Source organism: Triturus cristatus, chromosome 6 (genome assembly GCF_964204655.1).
Source record: "Triturus cristatus chromosome 6, aTriCri1.1, whole genome shotgun sequence".
Classification (NCBI taxonomy): Eukaryota; Metazoa; Chordata; class Amphibia; order Caudata; family Salamandridae; genus Triturus; species Triturus cristatus.
The window spans coordinates 1,254,152,319-1,254,174,427 of record NC_140589.1 but is presented as its reverse complement, the minus strand read 5'-3'; the positions used below and the strand labels follow the sequence as shown (position 1 = coordinate 1,254,174,427).

The 22,109-nt window shown below is 47.2% G+C and overlaps 1 protein-coding gene across 6 annotated transcripts in view; it reads left to right on the top strand.

Moving 5' to 3' along the window:
* The window catches only part of ZC3H6 (zinc finger CCCH-type containing 6), a 518,680-nt gene that overhangs the window by 227,436 nt on the left and 269,135 nt on the right, over nt 1-22,109 (top strand). For all 6 annotated transcript variants that reach the window (XM_085612199.1, XM_085612198.1, XM_085612196.1 and 3 more), the window contains one exon: nt 19,818-19,939. In XM_085612199.1, coding sequence (XP_085468325.1) covers nt 19,818-19,939 — 122 coding nt within the window. The remainder of the gene's footprint in view (nt 1-19,817; nt 19,940-22,109) is intronic.

Below are 22,109 nucleotides of genomic sequence, written 5' to 3'. Positions count from 1 at the left end.
CAAGGTGGGGGACTCCAGACGTAGTTCTGTTCGCCACCGCCGAAAACAGCAAATGCCGAGACTTCGCATCCAGGTACTACCAGCGGGGGACGCTGGGGAATGCGTTATGGATCGATTGGTCGAACAGCTTTCTGTACGCTTTTCCACCCATTCCCCTGATTCCGGCAGTGCTCATCAAGCTGTCCCAGTCCAAGGCGCGGATGATCCTGATCGCCCCGGAATGGCCAAGGCAGTGATGGTTCACGGACCTACTTCACCGGTCTCTCCTTCCTCACATACGGTTGCCGTGCAGGCCGGACCTTCTCACGAAGTTCGGGGGGCGGATGGTGCATCCCAACCTCTCGTCTTTGAGTTTGGCGGCATGGCTCCTGAAATAGTGCAATATGGCCATCTGAATCTACCAGAAGATTGTATGGGCATACTGGAGGAGTCTAAACGACCTTCCACTAGGACATCCTATGCCTATAAGTGGAAGAGGTTCTGTATCTGGTGTAAGTCCAAGAACTTTGATCCTACGACATGTAAGGAAGATGTCATCCTTCCGTACCTTTTACATTTGGCGCAGTCTGGCCTTAATTTCCATTCCATTAAGGTTCATCTGGCTGCTTTGACTGCTTACAGGAAATGCCCTTCACAGACTTCCCTCTTTCAGATCCCTGTGGTCAAGGATTTTTGGAAGGCTTGAAGAAAGTGTTTCCTCCCGTCAGACTTCCCTCGCCTTCCTGGGACTTGAATGTGGTGCTTTCCAGACTGATGAAGGAGCCTTTTGAGCCCATTCACAAGGCTTCATTGCAGCACCTATCCTGGAAGGCGGCGTTCCTAGTGGCCATTACGTCGGCCCGCAGGGTGAGTGAACTTCAGGCATTATGTTGTCAAGAACCTTATACTGTATTTCATGCTGCTAAGGTTGTGATGCGTACTCACCCTAGATTTCTTCCTACGGTTGTATCTGATTTTCATGTCAACCAGGCCATAACTTTGCCTACGTTCTTTCAGAATCCCTCTTCGCCAGCGGAAAGGTCTCTCCATTCCCTGGATGTTCGGAGGGTGTTGAAATTTTATCTGGATAAGACCAAGGATATTCGTAGGTCTGGCCAATCGTTTGTTAATTATGGATCAGTCAGGACCGGTCTCGCGACCACTAAGCAGTCCATTTCTCGGTGGATTGTGTCCTGCATACAATTGTGTTATCAAAAGGCTAATAAGACCTTAGGGGGTAAACCTAAGGCTCATTCCACCAGGGGCAAAGCTGCCACGACGGCTTTGCTGCGTAATGTTCCTATTGCGGAAATCTGCAAGGCGGCCACTTGGAAGTCGGTCCATACCTTTGCTGCGCATTACTGTCTGGACTCGGATGCCAGGGCAGATGCTCAGGTTGGGCAGGCTTCGCTGCGAAATTTGTTCGCACAGTAGTGGTATTGTCTTGTGTGTTCTCCACCGCTGTTGTTGTGTGGGGATGGGCTTGCCATTCTATTCACTAGATTATGACTATACACAGAGATCCCCTACTACAGAAGGAGTAGTTTCTTTTCTGTAACTCCAGTTCTGTAGTAGGGGTATCTGTTATAGTCATAAGCGCCCGCCCTCCTCCCCGATGGAGAGATAATTATTCATGTGAAGAATGCTACAGGTCTGGCGTGCTACGCCTTCAAAAAGAACTGAAAGTAAAAGGGACCTGCTGGGCATTCTGGGATACTGGGGAAAGTTCTGGAAATCTGGAAAGTTTTCTTAAAGGCACAGTATCCTGTTCTAAGCCACATAATGGCAGCCTATGGGGCTTGTCTGTCCACTCCTTCCTCTCTATCATTCCAGAGGCTTTTGCTGGTAGAGGCAGGGTTTTTTCCTATGTGGAGAAAAGCTGGACAGGCAGTGCTGTTTGTGGATGTTGGTGGAATTCTAGTTGAAGCACTGGACAGTGTAGCCTGTGGGTATAGGCTGCATTATCTGTCTTTAAATTAAATTCTCTCTTAAAGGTGTATGCAGGTCTGCATGATTTGTCACCTTTAGAGATTATTTTTTATTGCTCCGGGGTCCACGCACATGGGCGGCACTATTCACTAGATTATGACTATAACAGAGATAGCCCTACTACAGAACTGGAGTTACAGAAAAGAAACTACTCCTTCTTCCAAGTGTCGAGTGCTTTTCAACATGGAATGGTTTCTTATCATTGTAGTTTCAAACGATTTTGTTTCTTTTTTGGCACACTGCTGCTATACTCTCACAGTTTTTGTAGTGGCTCCGCGTTGTGGTGTGGAAACGTTTCACTGCAGAAAACTGACGTCAGCACGCCGAGGGGGTCTTATATGGCTCCTTTGACGTAACTTTCGTGGACGACGTCCGGACGGAGCCAAGCGACGCTGCCCCCGGCATGCAGAGGCACTGCTGGGAAAAAAGTTTTTCCGGATCTAGTCTGGGGATATTCTAAGTTAAGGAATCTGCGGCTAGACTGTGTCTCTACCAGATACATAGTTGCCAAAGGTAAGTAACCCGTTCTTCTTCTTTTCTTCCCTTTAAAAATCCTTTATATGATAGAGATTTCTAGCCGCAGATTCCTCACTTTAGAATATGCCCCAGGCGGCAGATTGAATCGTTAGCTGACATTCGTGGTGCCTATATAGGCACCATCCAGGTGTGCTGATGTCAGTTCTTTTCTTTCCACACCAGCATGCGCAGATCCAGGAAAAGCTACCATTCTCTCACCTTTTGACTAGGTTTTTCGACATTTTGTCAGTCTGTTTTGAGGTTTATCCCCTGGTGTGACCGGCTTCATGCCTTGCGGCACTTGTCACTGACAGATGTCAGTGGCGAACCCGCACCTTGTATGCCTTTAGTGACTTGAGCTAGACCATGACCGAAGGCCTGCCCCAATTGCCGCACCATGTACCTGAAGGCCTTTAAGGAGTGATCCCTAAACCTTACGCCAGCATGACATGAAACACCATGACGTTCATCACGGTCCCGGTCAACAGGAAGGTCCAGGAAGCGATCGCAGGACCCAAGATCATTGTTGCATTCAAAGTCATCGAGCCATTCAAGTAATTTCAAGTCCCACAAAAAAGTTTTAGAAGCGTGCCTTGACTTCACCCCGATGAGACAGCGTCCCTTCTTGAGGCCTAGTTCTGTGGTTGAACCAGCTTCTGTTTCGGCTCCGCTCCTCCCTGACTGTCTGGGAGCCGGAGCGACCCCTGTCCAATTGCGAGAGTTTTATGAGGCCATGCACCTCATCTTTGGGTGACCTGTTCGCTCTGGTGCGCCTTTGGGCCCTAGGTGTTCGGGAGGGGCCCCTGCTGAATCCACGCTGGCGGCTCCGGCCCTGGCGCCAGTCGGGCCCCAAGGATCCACAGATGGATCTTGATTGGCACCGATTGTGTCACCTCGACCTCCTCTTAGGCCGATACTCCTGACGACATCCCCTTTCCTGGCTTTGATACAGAGCCAGAGGGGCATCGTCCGATGCCGGCTCCAGCACTGACCAGAGGCACACCTTCCGGGCCAGAGTCTGAGCCCTATTCGTACGGACTAGGACTTGAGGAGGGTTGGGGGGCGTGGGGGCGCTGGACCCTGAAGAATACCAGCCTTACGAGAAACGACTGGACTGGGCTTAGGTTCATGGTGAAGCAAGTTGACTAAGTCTGCAGGTACTGATATGCTTTCTCCCCCTACCGTGGCTATGGAGGAGGGAGTTTCCTTTGCAATGGTGGTGCAGAGAGCAGCTGAAGTCCTGGACCTTAGCTTTGCCTCAGTGGCAGTCAAGACTGTCTTGACAGAAATGCTTTGACCTGGAGTTTCCCCTTCAGAACTGCTTCTCCCTTTCAATGAGGCAATTACTGACGTCCTGCTTAAAACTTGGAAGCAGCTCAAGCAAGGGGCTCCTGTTGAACAGGACGATTGCCTGCAGCCACCACTGCCCCGCTCCAGGGGACCCACATTTCCTCACCCAACACCCTAACCCGGAGAGCTTGGTGGTCCAAGCCTCCGTGCCCCACTTAAATCCTAGCGCATTCTCTAAGGCACCCACAGATAGGGAGCCCTAGTGGCTGGCCAATCTTGGAAAGATGATGGCACTGCGGTCTGTGAATACAGCATGTCTTTTGGGGCGCTATTGCCACGCATTGTGTGATGCAGTAGCTCAAGTGCTGCCAGCGGTCCTGGAGGAGGCTTGGGCTGTGCTCTCACTAGGCTGTTTCGTTGACTGTGGCCGTGCAGCGCCACGCCTGGTTGAGACAACTGGCTTTTCTTGAGATGTCCAGTCCTCACTCACCCCTAAGTGGAAAGGGTGTGCCCAGACGTGGGTCCTGTACTTGGTGTGCCACTGGATTCAAGCTAGCCTGGCAGATGAGGGGTGATACCCCAAAACTGGTCCCAGGAAGCTTGTTTCTGGTCCAGGGAGGATGTGGCTTGGCAGTTTGAGCTGGACGGTTCCATATGGAGCAGGGTCAGAACTGATTTGCATATGGTTTGGTCCAAACTGGGGTGGCGTGGTGAGCAAAAAACTATGGATTAAACCCAGATCTGCGACTGGGGGTGAATGTTTGCATTGTTCATCATCCCGTCCATCATCTGTTAATTTTGCTTATGTCCTCACTCCCAGACATGCCTTTTGATGGCTCTCGTCTCTTCTGAGACAAGGTGTTTTAGACGCTGGAGCACTTTAAGGTCCTTGGGTCTTTCTATGACCCTTGATGACTCTCAATCTGCCTTTTGCTCCTTTTCGTGATCATGGAAGGGGCATGCAACCACGTCTTTACCCGTCCAGCCACCGCAGCAACCAAGCTCCTCTGCGTGGCTGCAGTTCCTACTAGCCCCATGGATCGGGTCGCCAGCGGGCTGTCCAAGTATCATGGGCACCCAGTCTGTCAGGATTCACCCTCACCTGCCCCGCTGGCGGTCAATAACATGGGACAGGTGGGTTTTTTAAATTGTCTTGACTATTAAGACTAGCCCTTCCCCCATGCCACTCGCTTACAACGGGCTGAAAGATGATCACCTATCTCTTTTCTGCCAAAAGAGATGGCTTTAGTGGCCAAAGGATCCATAGAGAGAGGGCTGTCGCAGAAGTAGGTTGCGGTTGCTTTTCTTGCTTCTTTCTGGTAACCAAGTAGGATGGAGGCCTTCGTCCTATCAGCGACCTACGCTCTCTAAAAATGTTTCCTCAAGAAGGAGAAATTAAAGAGGCTCACTCTGATTCACGTCCTGTCTACCTTGGAGACTGGATTACAGCATTGGACTTGCAGGATGCCTACTTTCACATTCCCTGCCTGCCCACATGGGCTACGTAGTTTTCGCTGGTGACCTTTAAAAGTGGTGGGGCATAATCCTTGGTTCGAATTCCAACAAGCTTCTTCTTGAATGGTTCTCTTACACTTTCGTGCACCAAGGGCCTCATTTACAAATATTTGGTGTAGGGCAGCACTGCAAGTCATTTTAAGGCACTGACATTGCCAAATTTAAAGAGCAGGAATGCACTGTATCTACGAGATAAGGTGTATTGCTGTCCTTTCAGCCAGCGCCGGGGCACAATTTGGTGCCCAGCGCCAATACAGGCACACTTGACCTGTTGTCAGAATTGGTTTTGTGCAATAAGGGACACCTGGAGAAGGCAAAATAGCTCCTTGTTGTTCTCTAGAGGACTCTTCAGTATAGTCTTAAGCAACCTCCACATTACATCCCGGAAAATCCTCCCCCGAAAAATGATAAAGGAATTAAACTCCATTCTGCCAAGATCCTTAATCCCCTTTAGAAGAGAACATGTTCAACTACCACTGATGGAGCACTGTGAGATACTGGTAGCATGCTACTTTAAAGAAACACCACAAGTTTTCCCAGTCTTTCATGTTGTAGCCTATTATGCAACATTGTCCCTATATCCTTTCTCCCTTCCTTTAAAAAATGTTCATTAAGTTATATCTTGTCACTGTTATGATTGTTTTATTTTATTTTAATGAAAATGGCAGACTATTGACCCGTATAGCCTGTTTCTAGAATGTTAAAAATACTTTAAATATTTAAAAATTGACTTTTCAGAAGAAGAGTGTATATATGTTTTTGTAAAAAGTGCCCCGAAATTCCCCACGTGGGGAGGAGACAGTTCAGTGCTTACAACTCCTAATGAGAATTGCCCTGGAGTTGAAGTATTACATGTAAGTATTCATTCTCTGTGGAATGCTTTATAGTCACTTGATATACTACCTAAAAAACCTAAGAGATGTTGTTTGTTGAAAGGTTTGCAGAGAATTAAATAATTTGAATAGATGAATGAAAATAACCAGCAAATTATTACACTGAAGGATTGACAGGTAGAAAGAAACTGTTTGAATTGAAGAATTCGATGAAAAGAGGAAGGTGATATTTAAAGTGGTGACTATCATATATGTGTGTACATCATAAATGGTGAAAAATATACTCTGTTTTTCATAATTGACGTTGATAGCATGAAATTCTGCATCTGCTCTCTACAAGAGAAGCTTGACCTGCATTGGCTACAGGTATCTAAAGACTTGTTGCACACGATTCAGGTGACAGTCCAGAAAATGGCGTCCTCGGGATTTTGGATCCATTGTCGACATTTGATGGCAGGCATGCCATTCCGTCTGCCAATCCTAGAAGTCATGTTGGTCATGAATGCATCCTTGGGGATGATGGGCTGAGAAGCCTATTATAGGATCGGGGCATCAATAAAAACCAAATTTATCATTGATGAACCATTAAAATAATGTACATATTGTGTATTAGCAAAATACAGTTAGATTACTTTGATCTTGTTTTATTATCAATATCAATGATAAAACACAAATGTTGATGCAGGTTAGAACAGCCGAAATAGGTTTAGTCTTTGTCTTTATCAAGGCTTCAACCAATAAGGGGGTGCTAGTGAGCCCGAAGCAAGATGGCCACATATTAGTGCAGCTCTGCCGGCCAGGCGTGCATAATTCGCCTAAACTCTGCCCATCCAGTGTCCAGATACTTCAGTTGAGCCTTTGATAACGCTCTGTGCCACTATATCGACTTTATTGCTGTGAAGTTTCGAGATCTGGCCTTCCTTTGCATGAGGAATTGACCTTGCGACAGCTGCGGAGAAGGCAGCGTGGCACTGGGCCTCCGATTCAACCACCGCTGCAGTGCCGTGGGAGTGGTGACGTGACTGGGGAGGGCGATCCGGGGGGCCCTGCCTTCGGTGCGATGCCGTGTCGCGGACGCCATGGACATTGGGCCGTGGCGAGTCCTGGCGCGGATCGGGCCTGTGGCGCAGGCCACTGGGCCGGGCTGCCTTGTGCTGGCCGATGGCGGGGCTGCACATTTGAAGCCTCGGCCGCTGAGTGACTGAGCGGGCCAGTTGACCCCATAGTCCTGCGCGACACCGACGCGGCTCCAGGCTCACCTCGCTGGGGGGCCTGGACTTGGATGGAGGCGCAGCGGAGCCCCCGACTGCTGACTGCAGGGCCTGAGGTGAATTAGGGCTGTGTTGCGGGCTGCTGGGCCGGACTGCTCGAGACCAGCTGCTGGTGGTGCTGTACACCGGTGGACGCTGCTGCGGGGGGCAGGAGCTGGCCTGCCGCCCACCATAGTGCTGATTGCCGTGGGTGTGGCGCATGGCCTACCTCGCTGAGTATGTGGTGCTGTACACCAGTGGACGCTGCTGCGGGCGGCACAAGCAGGCCTGCCTTCCACCACATTGCTGATTGCCACGGGTGCGGCGCGTGGCCTACCTCGCTGAGTACGGAGATCCGCTGACGGTGCCCCTCGAGACCTGGGGATGCCTTGCGGGGTCAAACATACCGCGGTATCTGTGAGGTGAGATCTCCGGCTGCGCATACGATAGTGGGGCCATTGCCGGCCGCACACTGCAACCAGGGTGTGGGGGGCTGCCCATTTAGCCTGCAACTCCAACATTCAAGTACCGGTCTGAATCCCCTCCCCTCTCATCTGGATATTCGTCTTGCCCATGATATATCCCTGCTTGAACAGTATAACCGAGAGCTGCAGGAACTGTCAATGTGCATGGACCGCTTGCTTATGTGTGCAGGCTCAGGAGTGTGAACAGCCATAGTGGCCACTGGTGAAGTTGTGGACCGACTATATGCCCACATTGACCTCCCTCTCGCTGTTTCTCCGCGGTCCTCTGGGTTGAGGGCAGCGCAACTAGTGCAGACAGACATCAGCAAGCTTTCTGTCAACAACCCGTAATACCCTGTCACCACAATGGGCAAACCTGAGAAGGGCCAACCATGCCTCACATTCAAATCCAAAAAAGCGTTGAGATCGACGCAGGAGGACCAGCATTATTCTGAACTTGAGCCTGACCCCAAGGGTTCTTCGCAGCTCACTGCGACGCTGCGTCCATGCAGCAGAGTCTGCACTTCATTGACTGTAAAATAGACAAGCAAGGCTCTAGATTCTCCGAAGCGGAGCAGCGGATTTCCACGGCGGGAGATGATATCCAAGCCACATCACGCAAGTTCTCTGAAATGGAAAAACTGCTCAATATCATCCATGCCTAGAATGAGGACTTGGAAACGCGCTCACGGCGCAGTAACGTGCGCATAATGGGAATCCCAGAAACTACAAATACTGGCAGGATGGAGATAAACACAGAACAGATGCTTTCTGACCTTTTTGGCTGGGAGAATCTCTCTTCCCTTCTGGTGGTGGAGCGTGTCCATTGATCGCTAGTGGCGGGGCCACGCCCGTGTGCGCCGGCATGTCCGGTCATTGCCAAACTGTTACATTTCTGTGACCGGGACACGATTCTTCGCTTGACCCGAGAGAAACAAGAGCTCAACTACCAGGGCGTTCAGTGCACCTTTTACCCTGATTTCACGGCGATGGTGCAGGCAGCCAGGAGGGAATACGCAACTACGAAGGAGACAAAGAAATATGCAACACTCTGAAAGCAGCACAGGAATTTCTAAAACGGATCACAAAGCCACGACGCGCATAACGTTCCCAGGATGCAGAGGACTCAGATTAACCAGTACTATGGGTCCCTGCGCCAGCACACAGGCAATGCAGATCTGCGCTATGCAGAGGCGATTAAACTTCTCGCTAGCATGAACTTAAAGGAAGAAACAAGTCACACGGACACTGCTGTCTGACTTGCCTGGCCACCTCCGCAAGGATGGAGCCCAGGCTCCTGACGACCCCCTGACGGGAGATCCCCATCCGCCTCGATGCGTATCGTTTATTATTGGGTTTGTGGGGGTTTTCGGGGTTCATGTCCTCAGCATATTTGGGATGCTGTTTTGGGTGGGAAGGGATGGGGTGTGGGGTTGGGTTCTGGGATTGTTGTGTTTGGCTTGCTGTTGCTCATGTTTAGGCTGTCCGGAAATCGGTTAAAAGCGACTGTGCCCGACAGTACCCTACCGGATGAAAATCAGCTGACCCGGTTGAAACCGAGTGTCACTGATTTTCATAGTTGTTGCACCATTTGGCCACTTGTTGGAGCCAAAGCATTACAAACCAAACTGCAATTTAGACCCGAGAAGGAAGCAGCTCGAACGTGAGTCATCCCCATTAAATTTGGGGAGACACAAATTTGTTGGTAAGGTTGGTGGGTGGGGCCAGGTCCCATTGAAAATACTGTCCGGACTTTACCTGGCCCCACCCACACACCTCACGCACTTCAGGCAACCACCACGACGACCGCCAGTGCTCCAAGGCCAAGCAGGTAAGTTCTGTCCGCTCTGGCTACAAATCTGCAGAGCTCCAACAGGCTGCCCTGAAAGGTCTCCACCTTGCCTGGCCCCCAGCGTGGCCCACGTATACTTCTTCCCCATCCACATTGGCCTGCCTGTGGTGGCCTTGCGCGGGGGTCGGGGGGGGGACACTGCTGCTGGGCCGGTCCGGCACATGGGGAGCCTAGGTGCTCCAAGGGGTTGTAGCGTATTTAGTGTAGAGGTAGGTGAGGCGGTCTTAAATATACCCGGCTGTGACCAGAGGTTTTTGTGACGCTGGTAATGCTTCTTGACTGAACACCTCTTTCACTGCCTGCCACCAAGGACTCTGGGACGAATGTGTGTGTGAATGTGCGATCACCCGTCATTCTTCTGACCTGTAGGACGACCAGACCCACTAGTTCCCCCATGAACTACCCTCAAGGTCCAGCCTCGCCCATGTATGTGGCAACATGCTTTCACCATCTGTGCGCCGAGGATCTGGAGTGACACTCTGTGTTCACCAGGACCCTCAAAAACCAGGGTGTTGAAAGAGGTACGATGTGGAATGAAGGCCCGGCATCCCTTGTTTTACATATGCAGTAGCATCCTGTCCACTTTAAAGGCACTCGCATTTCCCTCCTTTAGTTCTAACTGTTTGCAGACATCCACCCTTTTCCGTTTATAGACAAACCCTCTGTTTCTGTCATAACCTCTTTCTCTGGGACCACACGGAATTACCATTTTTATTTAACAGCAGCCATGTCAATAGATAGTAGAGAGATTTACTCTCGTTTCCTCAAGTAACACCAGCAAAGGCAGTTAGGCCTTTGATTTGCGCGCGGTAGACGTTTCACTCGCTTTACTTCTGTTTCAGCAAAACAAAGAAGCACAAGTGTAAATCAAAAAAAAAAGTGTGTACAGTAACTCCAAAAAGACGACAGAAGGTGCAACAGTAGGCAATTAAAAGACGTTTAAAAGTAAAACAAAATTGATCCCACAAATATTAGTATTAACATGTTCACTAGGCAAAGAGGTACGCAGTGATGCACTCTTTAGCAATTGTTTTTGAGTGTGATAAGAACAGCTCTCATGGGAAGCCAATGGATCTCTCGCTACACATGCTCCCCAAACCCAATACCTGGTATTAGCACTCTCATTTAGAGGTATGAGGTGGAATGACGGCCCGGCATCCCTTGTATCCACACCTCCATTGGCCTGCCTGCGGTGGCCTGGCATGGAGGTGTCAGGGGAAAACACTGCTTCTGGGCCGGTCCGGCACATGGGGAGCCGAGGTGTGAATGGCCCAATGGCCAGAGTAACACCAGGGCCCCTGCCTGGCTCACGTAGGGGGAGAGGAGCTGTTGTGGTCTGTCTGTCTTACTGCGGCCGCACCTGAATACTTCACAGGTCTTTAAAAAGACCATTTACGAGACTTTGTTGTTCTTTCACCCCTTCTTAGAGCCCCTGCAGCTACACTCGGACGATTTTGACTAGTTGCACCTCTTAGAGCTATGTAAATATGTAGACTATGTAAAGTATATTTACTCGCTCATGACCCTCTGTTGTACATTCAGACTCTTTACCCTCTACCTCCTTGTACTTCTGCTCAGCTCCTCGAAGGGCGCTAATAGGGGTCCAGCTCACCCAAGCTAATTATTAAGTAGAGTGGAAATTAATAAAGGATTGGGCGACGGGGGTGGGCACTGGGGAAAGAGGTGACACGCTCAAGTTTCTTGCTTGTTTTTTAAATGTGCTGTATATTTGCTATTATCTCCAAATTATAGGCCTGACACGTTGAACGTGAATTTAGAGGTGACCCGTTCCCCGAATGTGCATTCTAAGCCCTGTACAGCACTGGGCTTTAATTGAAGTACACTTGTCGTTCAGACACCTCACAGTCGCTATAGACCTCACGCTCCACAATCTTGAGACAATTTCCTGTCACCATCATGATATAACACTCTACATCTAGAGAATTACCACAATAAATCTCACTTATAAAAAATAAATAATTGAGATGTTTTACTGCACATGACAAAATTGCACCCAGTTCAAAGCATATGTTGCAGAACCTGTCCAGAGAATATCAACCTTCAGGTGCACCAGTATTGGCATGGAAAGCTACGTCAGTGGCCAGAGTTGGCAAATTGTGTACTGGCTGTTTTGGCGTTGCCAGTCTCAGGTGCCTTTTCACAAATAAAAGTTTACATGGGAAGGAAAGAGAGTGCGAATGACCAAAGACTCACTGAAAAAATATTGTATGGTGTACTACAATAAGTTCATCTTGTAAATATGTATTTGGACCTCATATATACTGTACGTACACTGTCTATATACCATGCATCAATGAAGAAAGCAAGCAATAATAAAGGCAAAGCGTTCCATAAACACTGGTAAAACACTGTTTCAGTTGTTTTTTATGGCGCGAAAATGAGTAACCACTGTAAAGCACTGTTTTTTTGAGGTATTGAAATCACTGGAAAACACTGAAAAAATACCACCAGAATTTACCAAAAATAGAAACTGAAAACAGGAAAGTCAACTTGTGTTGCTCCTTTTCTATTGGCATCCGAGTCTTCCTCATGATTTTGCACTAGGATGTTTAGCTAGGTGACATGGGTGGGCATAAGAATGTAAAGCTTTAATTTCTGACCTGGAATGTGCGTGGACTGAAATCCCCCAAGAAAATCAGACAGGTAATCGTTCACTTAGATAGGCACAATAGTGCAATTGCAATGCTTCAAGAAACTCACTTGACACGCCACACTGACTCCAGGGTGGGCTCCCATTGGGCGGGGTTCAGACTTGCATCCTCCTACTCATCATATGCAAGAGGGGTACTCACACTAATAAAAAGAGGTGTCCAGTTTACAGAAATGCTCTTGATGAAAATGGTCGCTACGCCTTGGTCCTGGGGAAATTGCACTGGTCACTTGTCACTTTAGTCATTGTTTATGGTCCTAATACGAACGAGCGCGAGTACTTCACAGGTATACTCAAAGTTTTGAGAGGCTGGCCATACTCCGAGATCATATGGGGCGGAGACCTAAACACACACCTGGACCTCTACAAAACAAATCCAGCCAAAAAGACCGACACTACCCTAAGGCAGCATATGTCATAAAAGGCGGGATGCTCGAATTTGATCTAATGGATGCATGGAGTGTGTGCCATATAGATGGGCTAGAGGGTACACACGCATCAACCGCATATGGAAATTGGTTGCAACAAGACTATTGGCTACTGGGAAGAGGGGCGAACTCCTGGGTGACAGACATTGGCAGATTACCTAGAACCCTATCAGATCATAATCCAGTTCAGCTCACATTGTAGATGCGGCGGAGCGTCCCCCGCCAGTTCACCTGGAGGTTCAAATCAGAGGCCTTGCTGGATATGTTCTATAAGGAAACGGTCAGGGAAGGCATCTTGCAATACTTCACTATTAATAAAGGCCCGGTTAGCAAAGCAGCCACACTATGGGAGGCCTTCAAGACTACCATAAGAGGAACTTGCATAAGTACAGCAGCAGGCATACTTAAAGATATCAGGGGGCGAATCGCCAGGGTTGAGACAGAATTGAAACGCCTCGAAAAAGAGCAAGAGGTAAAACCGCAAGCTGGCTCTTCGGTGAAAACTAAATAACTGCTACTGGAGCATAATGAGATGGCTGCAGACAAGGTGCAATATTTATCTATAAGGCCTACCACCCGGGCATATGGCGAAGGTGGGAGAGACAGTCGCAATCTAGCTACAAAAATTAGGGGTAGGAACGATCAACACTCCATACTAAAAATCACTGACGATACAGGTGCAGATCACTGCTCACCGCAGGACAAAGCCACACAATTTCAGGAGTTCTATGCGGACCTATACGCATCAAGAGGCGAGTCAGACCCCGGGGAACTCAATGACTACCTGGACGACATTGCGATTGTCTGGCTGTCGAACGTACAACGCAAATACTTATGTCAGCCACTTACTGCAGCTGATTTACGCAAAGCGATCCAGGTCCTCCCGAATGGGAAAGCCCCGAGTCCGGATGGGCTAACCTGCAAATTCTAAAAAAGAATATGCCGAGGAGCTCATGCCATACTTGTTAGACATGTATGAGGAAGCCTACGAAAAGGGCAGATTGCCACCCACACTCAGGGAAGCTTTAATAATCACCCTTCTAAGAAAGGACAAACCACCATCACGCTGCGAGTCGTACCGACCGCTTTCCCTAATTAATATTGACGCCAAGATATTGGCCAAAATTCTGGCTACCAGGCTTCAACCTTTGCTGCGTACCATGGTTCTCCTGGACCAATCTGGGTTAATGCAAGACAGGTTCACGTCACATAATCGGTGCTCGATATTTCCCATGTTCCATCTCCTAGACCAAGACTTACAGGCTGTTGCAGTCATGCTGGATGCTGCCAAAGCATTTGATTTTATAGAGTGGGGCTACATGTTCAGTATACTGTGGAAAATGGGGATACCCGAGTTCTTTTGTAGATGGGTCCGGTTACTGTATACAGGCCCAACGACGAGGTTACGTGTGGACGGCCTGATACTCGAGCCCATACGTATTTGCAGAAGGACTAGGCAGGGCTGCCCCCTCTCCCCCTTATTGTTCTCCCTGGTACTTGAGCTACTGGCTTGCATCATTAGACAGTGACACAGAGAATCGGCACTGCGTTTCGCATTTGGACCCATGGGCATTTTCCTATATGCCGACGATATGGTACTATCCTCAGCGTCACCTGGCACTGCTGCTCCGCGAATACACTAGGTTTGGGTGTTTTTCTGGGCTCACAATCAACTGGGGCCAATCTCTCATAATATCCTTAACTGAGCGCACAGCCCCGCATGACATGGAATTCCCGCTCACCTGGTTCACGGACCCAGTGAAACATCTGAGATGGAACAATTTATGTTCAGATGGATAAAACTGCCTCTCTCCCTTGCTGATCGAATCGCCCTGATCAAAATTATTATACTGCCGTGTTTTTTATACTTGTTCTTCAATATCCCAATAACTCCGTCCAACCCGCTCTTTAAAGATATCCGTTCTCAACTGGTAAGACTAGTGTGGATTGGCTGGCAACCCAGAGTAGCATGTGACACACTCACTCTGGACTATAGGAGGGAAGAGTTCAGTGTGCCAGATCTGCATGTATAATATTTATGTGCCCAGGCGCAATATGCACATTATTGGTATGGCCACAATGAATATATCCCGCATATAGCAATAGAAGATGGGGATGCACACCCAATCCCACTACACGGCATCCTGACTCATTCTCGACGCGGAACGCCCAGAGCCGAAATAAACATACTCGACTGCACGATCGCCGCCTGGCAGACCCTAGGCCGTAAAGCTGCTAAGCTCCCCCAATACGTTCCGATGCTCCCTCTGAGTCTAGCACATCAAGCAGCCTTATCTGTCAGGCAGGAAACGGGCAATCTGTCCACACTAAAGCATGCCTCCACTACAAAAATGCAAGATTTTTACCCAAATGGTATATTTATAACCACAGAGGATGTACAGTTTATAGAAAACAAAACCCCACTGTTCATGTTCACGTATCACAGACTACGGATAGCTATCCAGGCCTGGTATCGCGCCTACCCTGATGATCCACCGACACTGCACACACTACAACTGCTCTTAACCATCCCCACTCGTCACAAACTAATTACTAAACTATATTGTGTGACTCTGGATGAAATCCCGTTGGACACCAATAAAAGCCTTGATCGCTGGAACTACGCGGTTGATCCTCCCCTTACTGTAGCAGATCAGGAATATTTCTGCAGATTATGGGAAGCCCTCACTTAAAACGGCTGCTCATTATTCATTTTAAATGCATACACCAGGTCTATCACACACCTGTTCGGCTACATAAATATGGTCTCAGGGACTCTGACTCCTGTAAAAGATGAAATGCACAAGGGGCGGACTTCCTGCATCTAGCATAGGTCTGTCCGCACATCTAGAAGTTCTGGTCTGCGATTATAAATCTCCTGCAGGAAATGACCTCTGTCACTATACAATGTACTCCCCATGTCTGCCTGCTGGGCCTGTCCCCCCATCTGAAACGTACAGTGGGTAAATTTGTAAAAATTGCGCTGCTGATTGTGAAACGAAGAGTGTCAATGCACTTGGGGGGATAGGATGTCTTTGCAGCTGAAGCACTGGATCAACGACCTAGCGTATTGCAAGGAGAACTTGGTAACATATGCGGAAGAACTTCTGGCAACTTCACGCCCCAAGGACGTATGGGAGCACTTATGGACTACCTAAGACATAAAGACCAGCATGACCCGGCAGGTGGCTCTGGTTAAATATCAGTCTATAATGTGCCATTTCCATGTGAAGCATAAAATGTTACCTGTGCATGGGGAGGATGTGCGGGTATAATGCACTGCAAGCCATGAGATGTTTGTTTTTGTCACTTTTTGAAAATGCAAATAAAAAAAAAGCTTCAACCAATAAAATAAAATATATACTCACTACGCAGCAAATATTAAAGTATAACATTTCAAGATTAAAATATCCCCACAGAAGTGGTTTGCCATTAGTAAATCATGGAAAGAATAACTAAAAGATAACAAGGAGGTGACAAAGTATCTCAAAATCAGTGGAGGAAATATGAAACTGTATGCCAAAGCAATAGAAGTATGCACTTACAGTATTCCGTTTTAAGGCTTGGGGAAACCTTGAAGGCACCGCGATCGGTCCAGAACTTGTGTGATAAGAATTAGAGCAAAAAATAGAAAGCAGTAAAAATAAAGAGAAGAGTAAGGGAAGGAAGTAAGAAGTAGGTAAAACAGTAACCCGTACAAAAGTAGCAATATAATGAATGTCTGACAACAGACAGTTGAGCCGGTTTTGTCAAAGGTACTATGGCAGCAGGGTTTGTAGGATTAGTTTCTAAAGAGTAAAATTAGATAGCGGGTTTGAGCTCATGATGTGGGTATTTTGTTTATGGGCCAATGCAGAGCAAAACGTTATGGAGGGGTTTGGATGCTCCATAAGAATCAGTTGTCCCCAGGGTGGTGCTGCAGCGGGTCTGGAGGATGCAGAACTGAGACGGGCCTTTGCTGGTGTGTGTGCCTTGTGGTTGGGCCCGTCTGCAACCCTCACTTCCTATTTTGACAGTTTGAAGTACCATTGTTTGTCTGTGGCTATTGTTCAGAGACTAGGAAAAATAAATCAAAATGGTTGGGAAAACAGGGACTTGCTAGGAACAAGCATTTGCAATGCAATAGGTCTCGCATTAATTAAGTTTGAGCCATTGGCATTGCAAAATATTGCAACACCAATTGCAACAAAAGTCTATAAATTGTAGGTCAAAAAAATTTGTATTTTTGTAGCAATGGTGGCATGCTGCGCTTTAGATGAATATGTGTAAAAGTAAAGTGCGCCATATTGCGATTGCTACAATAGTTAATTGTGGATGCGTTAACAATTGATGTGTGCACTGATGGCTGGTGGCGTGTGTGCCTGTAGAAATTGTGCATTGATGGCTGGTGGTGTGTGTGTGTCTGGTGGAAGTGTGCACTGCCGGCTGGAGGTGTGTGTGCCTGGTGGAAGCGTGCACTGACGGCTGGTGGTGTGTGTGCCTGGTGAAAGCGTGCACTAACGGCTGGTGGTGTGTGTGCCTGGTGAAAGCATGCACTGACGGCTGGTGGTGTGTGCCTGGTGAAAGCGTGCACTGACGGCTGGTGGTGTGTGTGTGCCTGGTGAAAGCGTGCACGGACGTCCGGTGGTGTGTGTGTGCCTGGTGGAAGCGTGCACTGACATCCGGTGGAATGTGCCTGGTGGAAGCGTGCACTGACGGATGGTGTCTGTGCCTGGTGAAAGTGTGCACTGATGGTGTAGTTGTGTGTGTGCGGTTGTGGGTGTGTGTGCGGTTGTGGGTGTGTGTGTGTGGTTGTGGGTGTGTGTGTGGTTATGTGTGTTGTGCTTGTGTGTGCTTGTGGTTGTTTTTGTGTGATTGGGTGTGGTTGTGTGTGTGTGCTTGTGTGTGCGGTTGTGTCACGGTGCAGCGAAGGGGACAGAAGGAGAAAGGCACAGAATCACGGGGGCAGCGAAGGGGACAGAAGGAGAAAAAGGCACAGAATCACGGGGGCAGCGAAGGGGACAGGAGAAAACAAGTGCAGAGTGGCACATATAGAGCCAGGGACCCTAGTCGAAGTCAGGCCAAGGAGATGCATCACTTCCAACAAATCTGAAAGGAACGATAAAATGTTTGACTCAGACCTTTAATGTTTGCTTTTCCACAGCTGGACAACTTAAATACAATCTTTTAAAGTATATGACGTCAGGCACTGTAATTGTTAAGTACGTCATATTTAATATACCCCAAAACATTACATATTCCAAGGCATGTGAGGTCATGAACATCCATGTATAGGTCTATCACATTAAATATACCAACATGGAATAAAAGAATTTCACAAAGAATGGAAGATCCTTAACATTAAATAATGTGCGTCTTATGTTATATTTACTTTAAAAACAATGACCCTCGGTGAGGGACCCGATACCACAATTAATACAAAGAACGTTTGAGCGTAGACCGTTGTACTGTGTTTTATCTCATGGTTCGTCTGTAGGCAATAGCCGTAAGACTGTAACCCTGCACTGTAAGCATGCACCCCACAGCGCTCTGAAGCAACCTCATTGTGGAATGCAGCGCTACAACAAGGACCCCAAATATCCATGGGTCAGACAAACCGAACAGTGACGTAGATCTATTTAAAAACATGAGCACGTGCGGGAATCACGATATTGCACTCATTTCACTTCTTGGTGTAAAGAAGGAGCTGCGTGACTCACTGACGCCCCACTGCCGAAATAAATGTGATATTTATTGCACGGTGCACTCGCACATATACTGTCCAGGTTACCAACCCACCTGCTTGTGGGTGTCTTACAGGCACACTTTACAGCATAGGACTATACATAAGAAACAGCCCTGGCCTGTACACTAATGTGCACACTGCACAGTTCTTTGCTGGAGGTATGTTGGCCAAAAGACTGCTGTATGCGTTTTGCTGTAAAGAAACACTGCATATATATTGATTACTGTGATCATGCTCCCTTTAACAATGAACTGTTTCGGTAAAAAAAAAAAATGCTAATTGTTGTACAGTGCTCTGATGCCTTTGAGGCCCCGCGCATGCTGTGGAAAACCATAAAAATGTACTTATAGGGGGAGCGGGGAAGGGAGGGTAGCACAGACCCCCACCCCACAAGCAGGGCAATAGTTAACCTGAATGTCAACAGGGCGGTACCAAGAGCCATCACTCAGTACAGGCGCGGGCATTAGAAGCCTGCGGCAGAGCCCGGGGAGGGAGACTGCTCGGGGCCTTGAAAGGGACGTTTTGAAGCAATAAATAGAAATTAGCCCTGGAGTGGACACATTACACTGACACAGCAAAGCGCAGAGTCAAGTTTCACCGAATTTTTTTTATTTTTATTTTTATCGTTTAATTAAAACATTTAGACTTTGCATGGGGGAACCTTGGATACAGCAGACATAAAGATAGTGCATTCTGAAAGGAGATGTATTGTTTTAGGAAAAGAGCTGGCGTGGGTCAAATAAAATGCTATCCGGAGTGTTCAGAAAATAAATACGCTATTAAACAAGCATTGGCCGCGCGGCAGTAATAGTAACACCGCGCGGCCGTAAAAGCGAAAGTCATCGCGATCACTCGGAAAGCGATGGGATGCGCGCGCAGCAGCGTGGCGGAGGGGTATGGTGCTCAAGGCTGGCGCAGGATGGCTGGGCGAGAAGGGAGGGGGAAATGCGGGGAGCAGCTGTGCGCGTGCACGCCATCGTGCACTGACGCTTGTAGCCAGCCCAAAAATGTGGGTAGCACTTTCCAAACCCACCTACTAAATGTCTCGCCAGACCAGCGCAGGCGCTGGGTCAGGCGTTACCTAAAAAGGGAGGGAGGGAAATTTCCTGTACAGTAGGAGTTGTGTAATGCTAAAATGAGTGAAAATGATGTTTAAATCTCATGGATTATAATTTCAGTTGAATGATTGGGGTCTATTTATCCTTAAAGATACGCTTGTAATTCATATCACCCCTTAATGAAAGTAGACTGCAAGACACCAATTTTATTCATAATTAATTCATATTTGTTTCTTATACTTTGTAGACTTTGTTGTTGGTCGAGGGCGTGGAATTAAGAAGAAACCGAAGCGTAAAGAATGTGTTGGGAGAGGAAGAGGGCTCAGTAGAGGGCCCAATTCTTTGTCTGGACAAGACGGCTATAACGAGGTATGGAAGAGAATGAATCTACTCTGTAGTAGAAATGAAAGAACTTGATTTCAATGACGGTTCATTGCATTCAGAACATAACCTACATTGGTATGTTGTATTAGTAGGTGTAAAAAATAAAGAAAGCTTCCAGTTACCGTGTGCAGAGCTCCCTCTTTCAACATTTCTTTGCAGTGGGCTATTCCATTGCTTTAGCAGGACAGTTTTTAATTCCCAGTTTCGTCAACAGAAGTTTGTTATATATAATATGTATCCTTTAAGTAAGAGATGAAAGCATCTTTTCTTTTATTGCAATCGAGGGCCTTGACGGTTCAATGGTGCAGTTAAATTGTCTTTTCATTAGCACCTTAAAATATTTTTAAAGCATGTTATACAGGTTTAGGTGCATACAGATTACTCAGCAGGACAGTTACTGTTATTTTACGTTGCCTCACACAAAAGAATATCCCAGCATTGAAGCACTTTTAAAGTGGGTTTTCAACAACAGTGAGGTAGCGTGGCCTTTTAATTAAATGTAACTATTGACGATTTGGTACTTGGGATCGTGTTTGCTTAAAAATATAGGACTCAGCTCAGAGTTGAAAAAATGCAATCTTCAACAAATCTGTGCCTCCTTCCAGAAGCGCAATGGTATCGGACGGACTAAATGAGGTACTCCCCCAAACTCTGCATAACTCTATATTGTGTAGTTCCCCTTCACCATTACTCTCATCCTGCCACCTAATTCTCTTATCACTCCAAAGACTGAAACAATGACGGTTTCTAATGTCAGCGACTCATCAGATGATAACATCTATTCTTTAGAGGTATTTGTTAATAGGGCTTCTCAAGGGGAAGACTAAAAATAGTATCCCATATATTATGGGGATCCTGCAGCTATCTGCTCGAACTATTGTTACCAATTTTTCTAAATTTACCCTGAGTGGGCTTTGCCCAGAGGAGTATATCTCTCTCACTTCAGGCTCTTGAATGTTTGGTGTTTCACTCTGCTTCCTATGGAGTGTTTGCGTTGTAATTCATGAGTGACAATTCTAAACACTGAATCATCAGATGCTCACCACTTTGTCGGAGATGTATTGAATAGCAATCTTTTGGTGTTTTTTCACTATAGAAGGTATTTAAAAAATTGTTTTGAGGCAGGGCTCACGTATTGCTTAATTGAGCACTCTATGTACGTTGATAAACAAAGACAGGCAAATCAAATAGATCTGGCTTTAATATGTCAACAGAGGCGTACACAACTGCTGTTCGCATGATAAATCCAGACTTATTGGCCTTGCTCGTTTCTTTGGTTTATTTTGCCTTAACAGTTCATTTACCCAGAATGTCGGCTGGATGTCACGTTGCTGTCTGTGACTTATTTGATAATACTGTAGTGATCAAATCCGCACAAATTATGTTAAAACATAAAGGTGCCAATACACACCATTGCTTTCGTTTGAAATTTGAGTAGATCTTTCATTTAGCCTCTTGCATTTGATCACAGGATTGACACCACACAGTAGTGGTATAAAGCAATTCAGTAGTGTCTCGTCGCAGCAGCACTGGAGTATACAAGCCATAATGAGGATTTGCCTAGTGTCTGAAATGCAGATTTGCAGTCTACAAAAGTAGAAGGTACTGGAGAACATTTTTCCAGTGCAAGGCTGCCAAGTGCAGAAAGGATTAAGCAAAAAATAAGCGGAGTGTTTTGCTGTAAACACTCCATATGATAAAAATGTGATCTTACCTTTGTCAAGCCATTGTGACAGGTGCTGATGTAAAGATCTGACCAAACTTTCCTAGAGGATGGAGCAATGCCAAAAGGCCATAGCTGCTTAGAACAGAACAGTTTCCTCTTTTGTATACTGGATGCAACCGAGATCAATCACAAGAATCAGGAGCCAGACCTTATCTTGGAGCTGCAGTGCATCCCAGCTGCTCGACATTTCTAGACTAGGAGTGGCAGACTGGACCAGCCATCAGACCTACTGTTTATGAAAGATTCCAGGAATTATTAACGTCCACCACCAGAAAATGTACTTATCAAAGGGTGTTTAACCTAACCACAGAGTTTCAGAAAATGGTCTTACTAGCATTATAAACTATGTGCATCAGAACTAATATCTGGTGCATAGCCTGTCATGCTCTCTACTAGTGTATCCAGAATAAAAAAAAAAAATTCCACCTT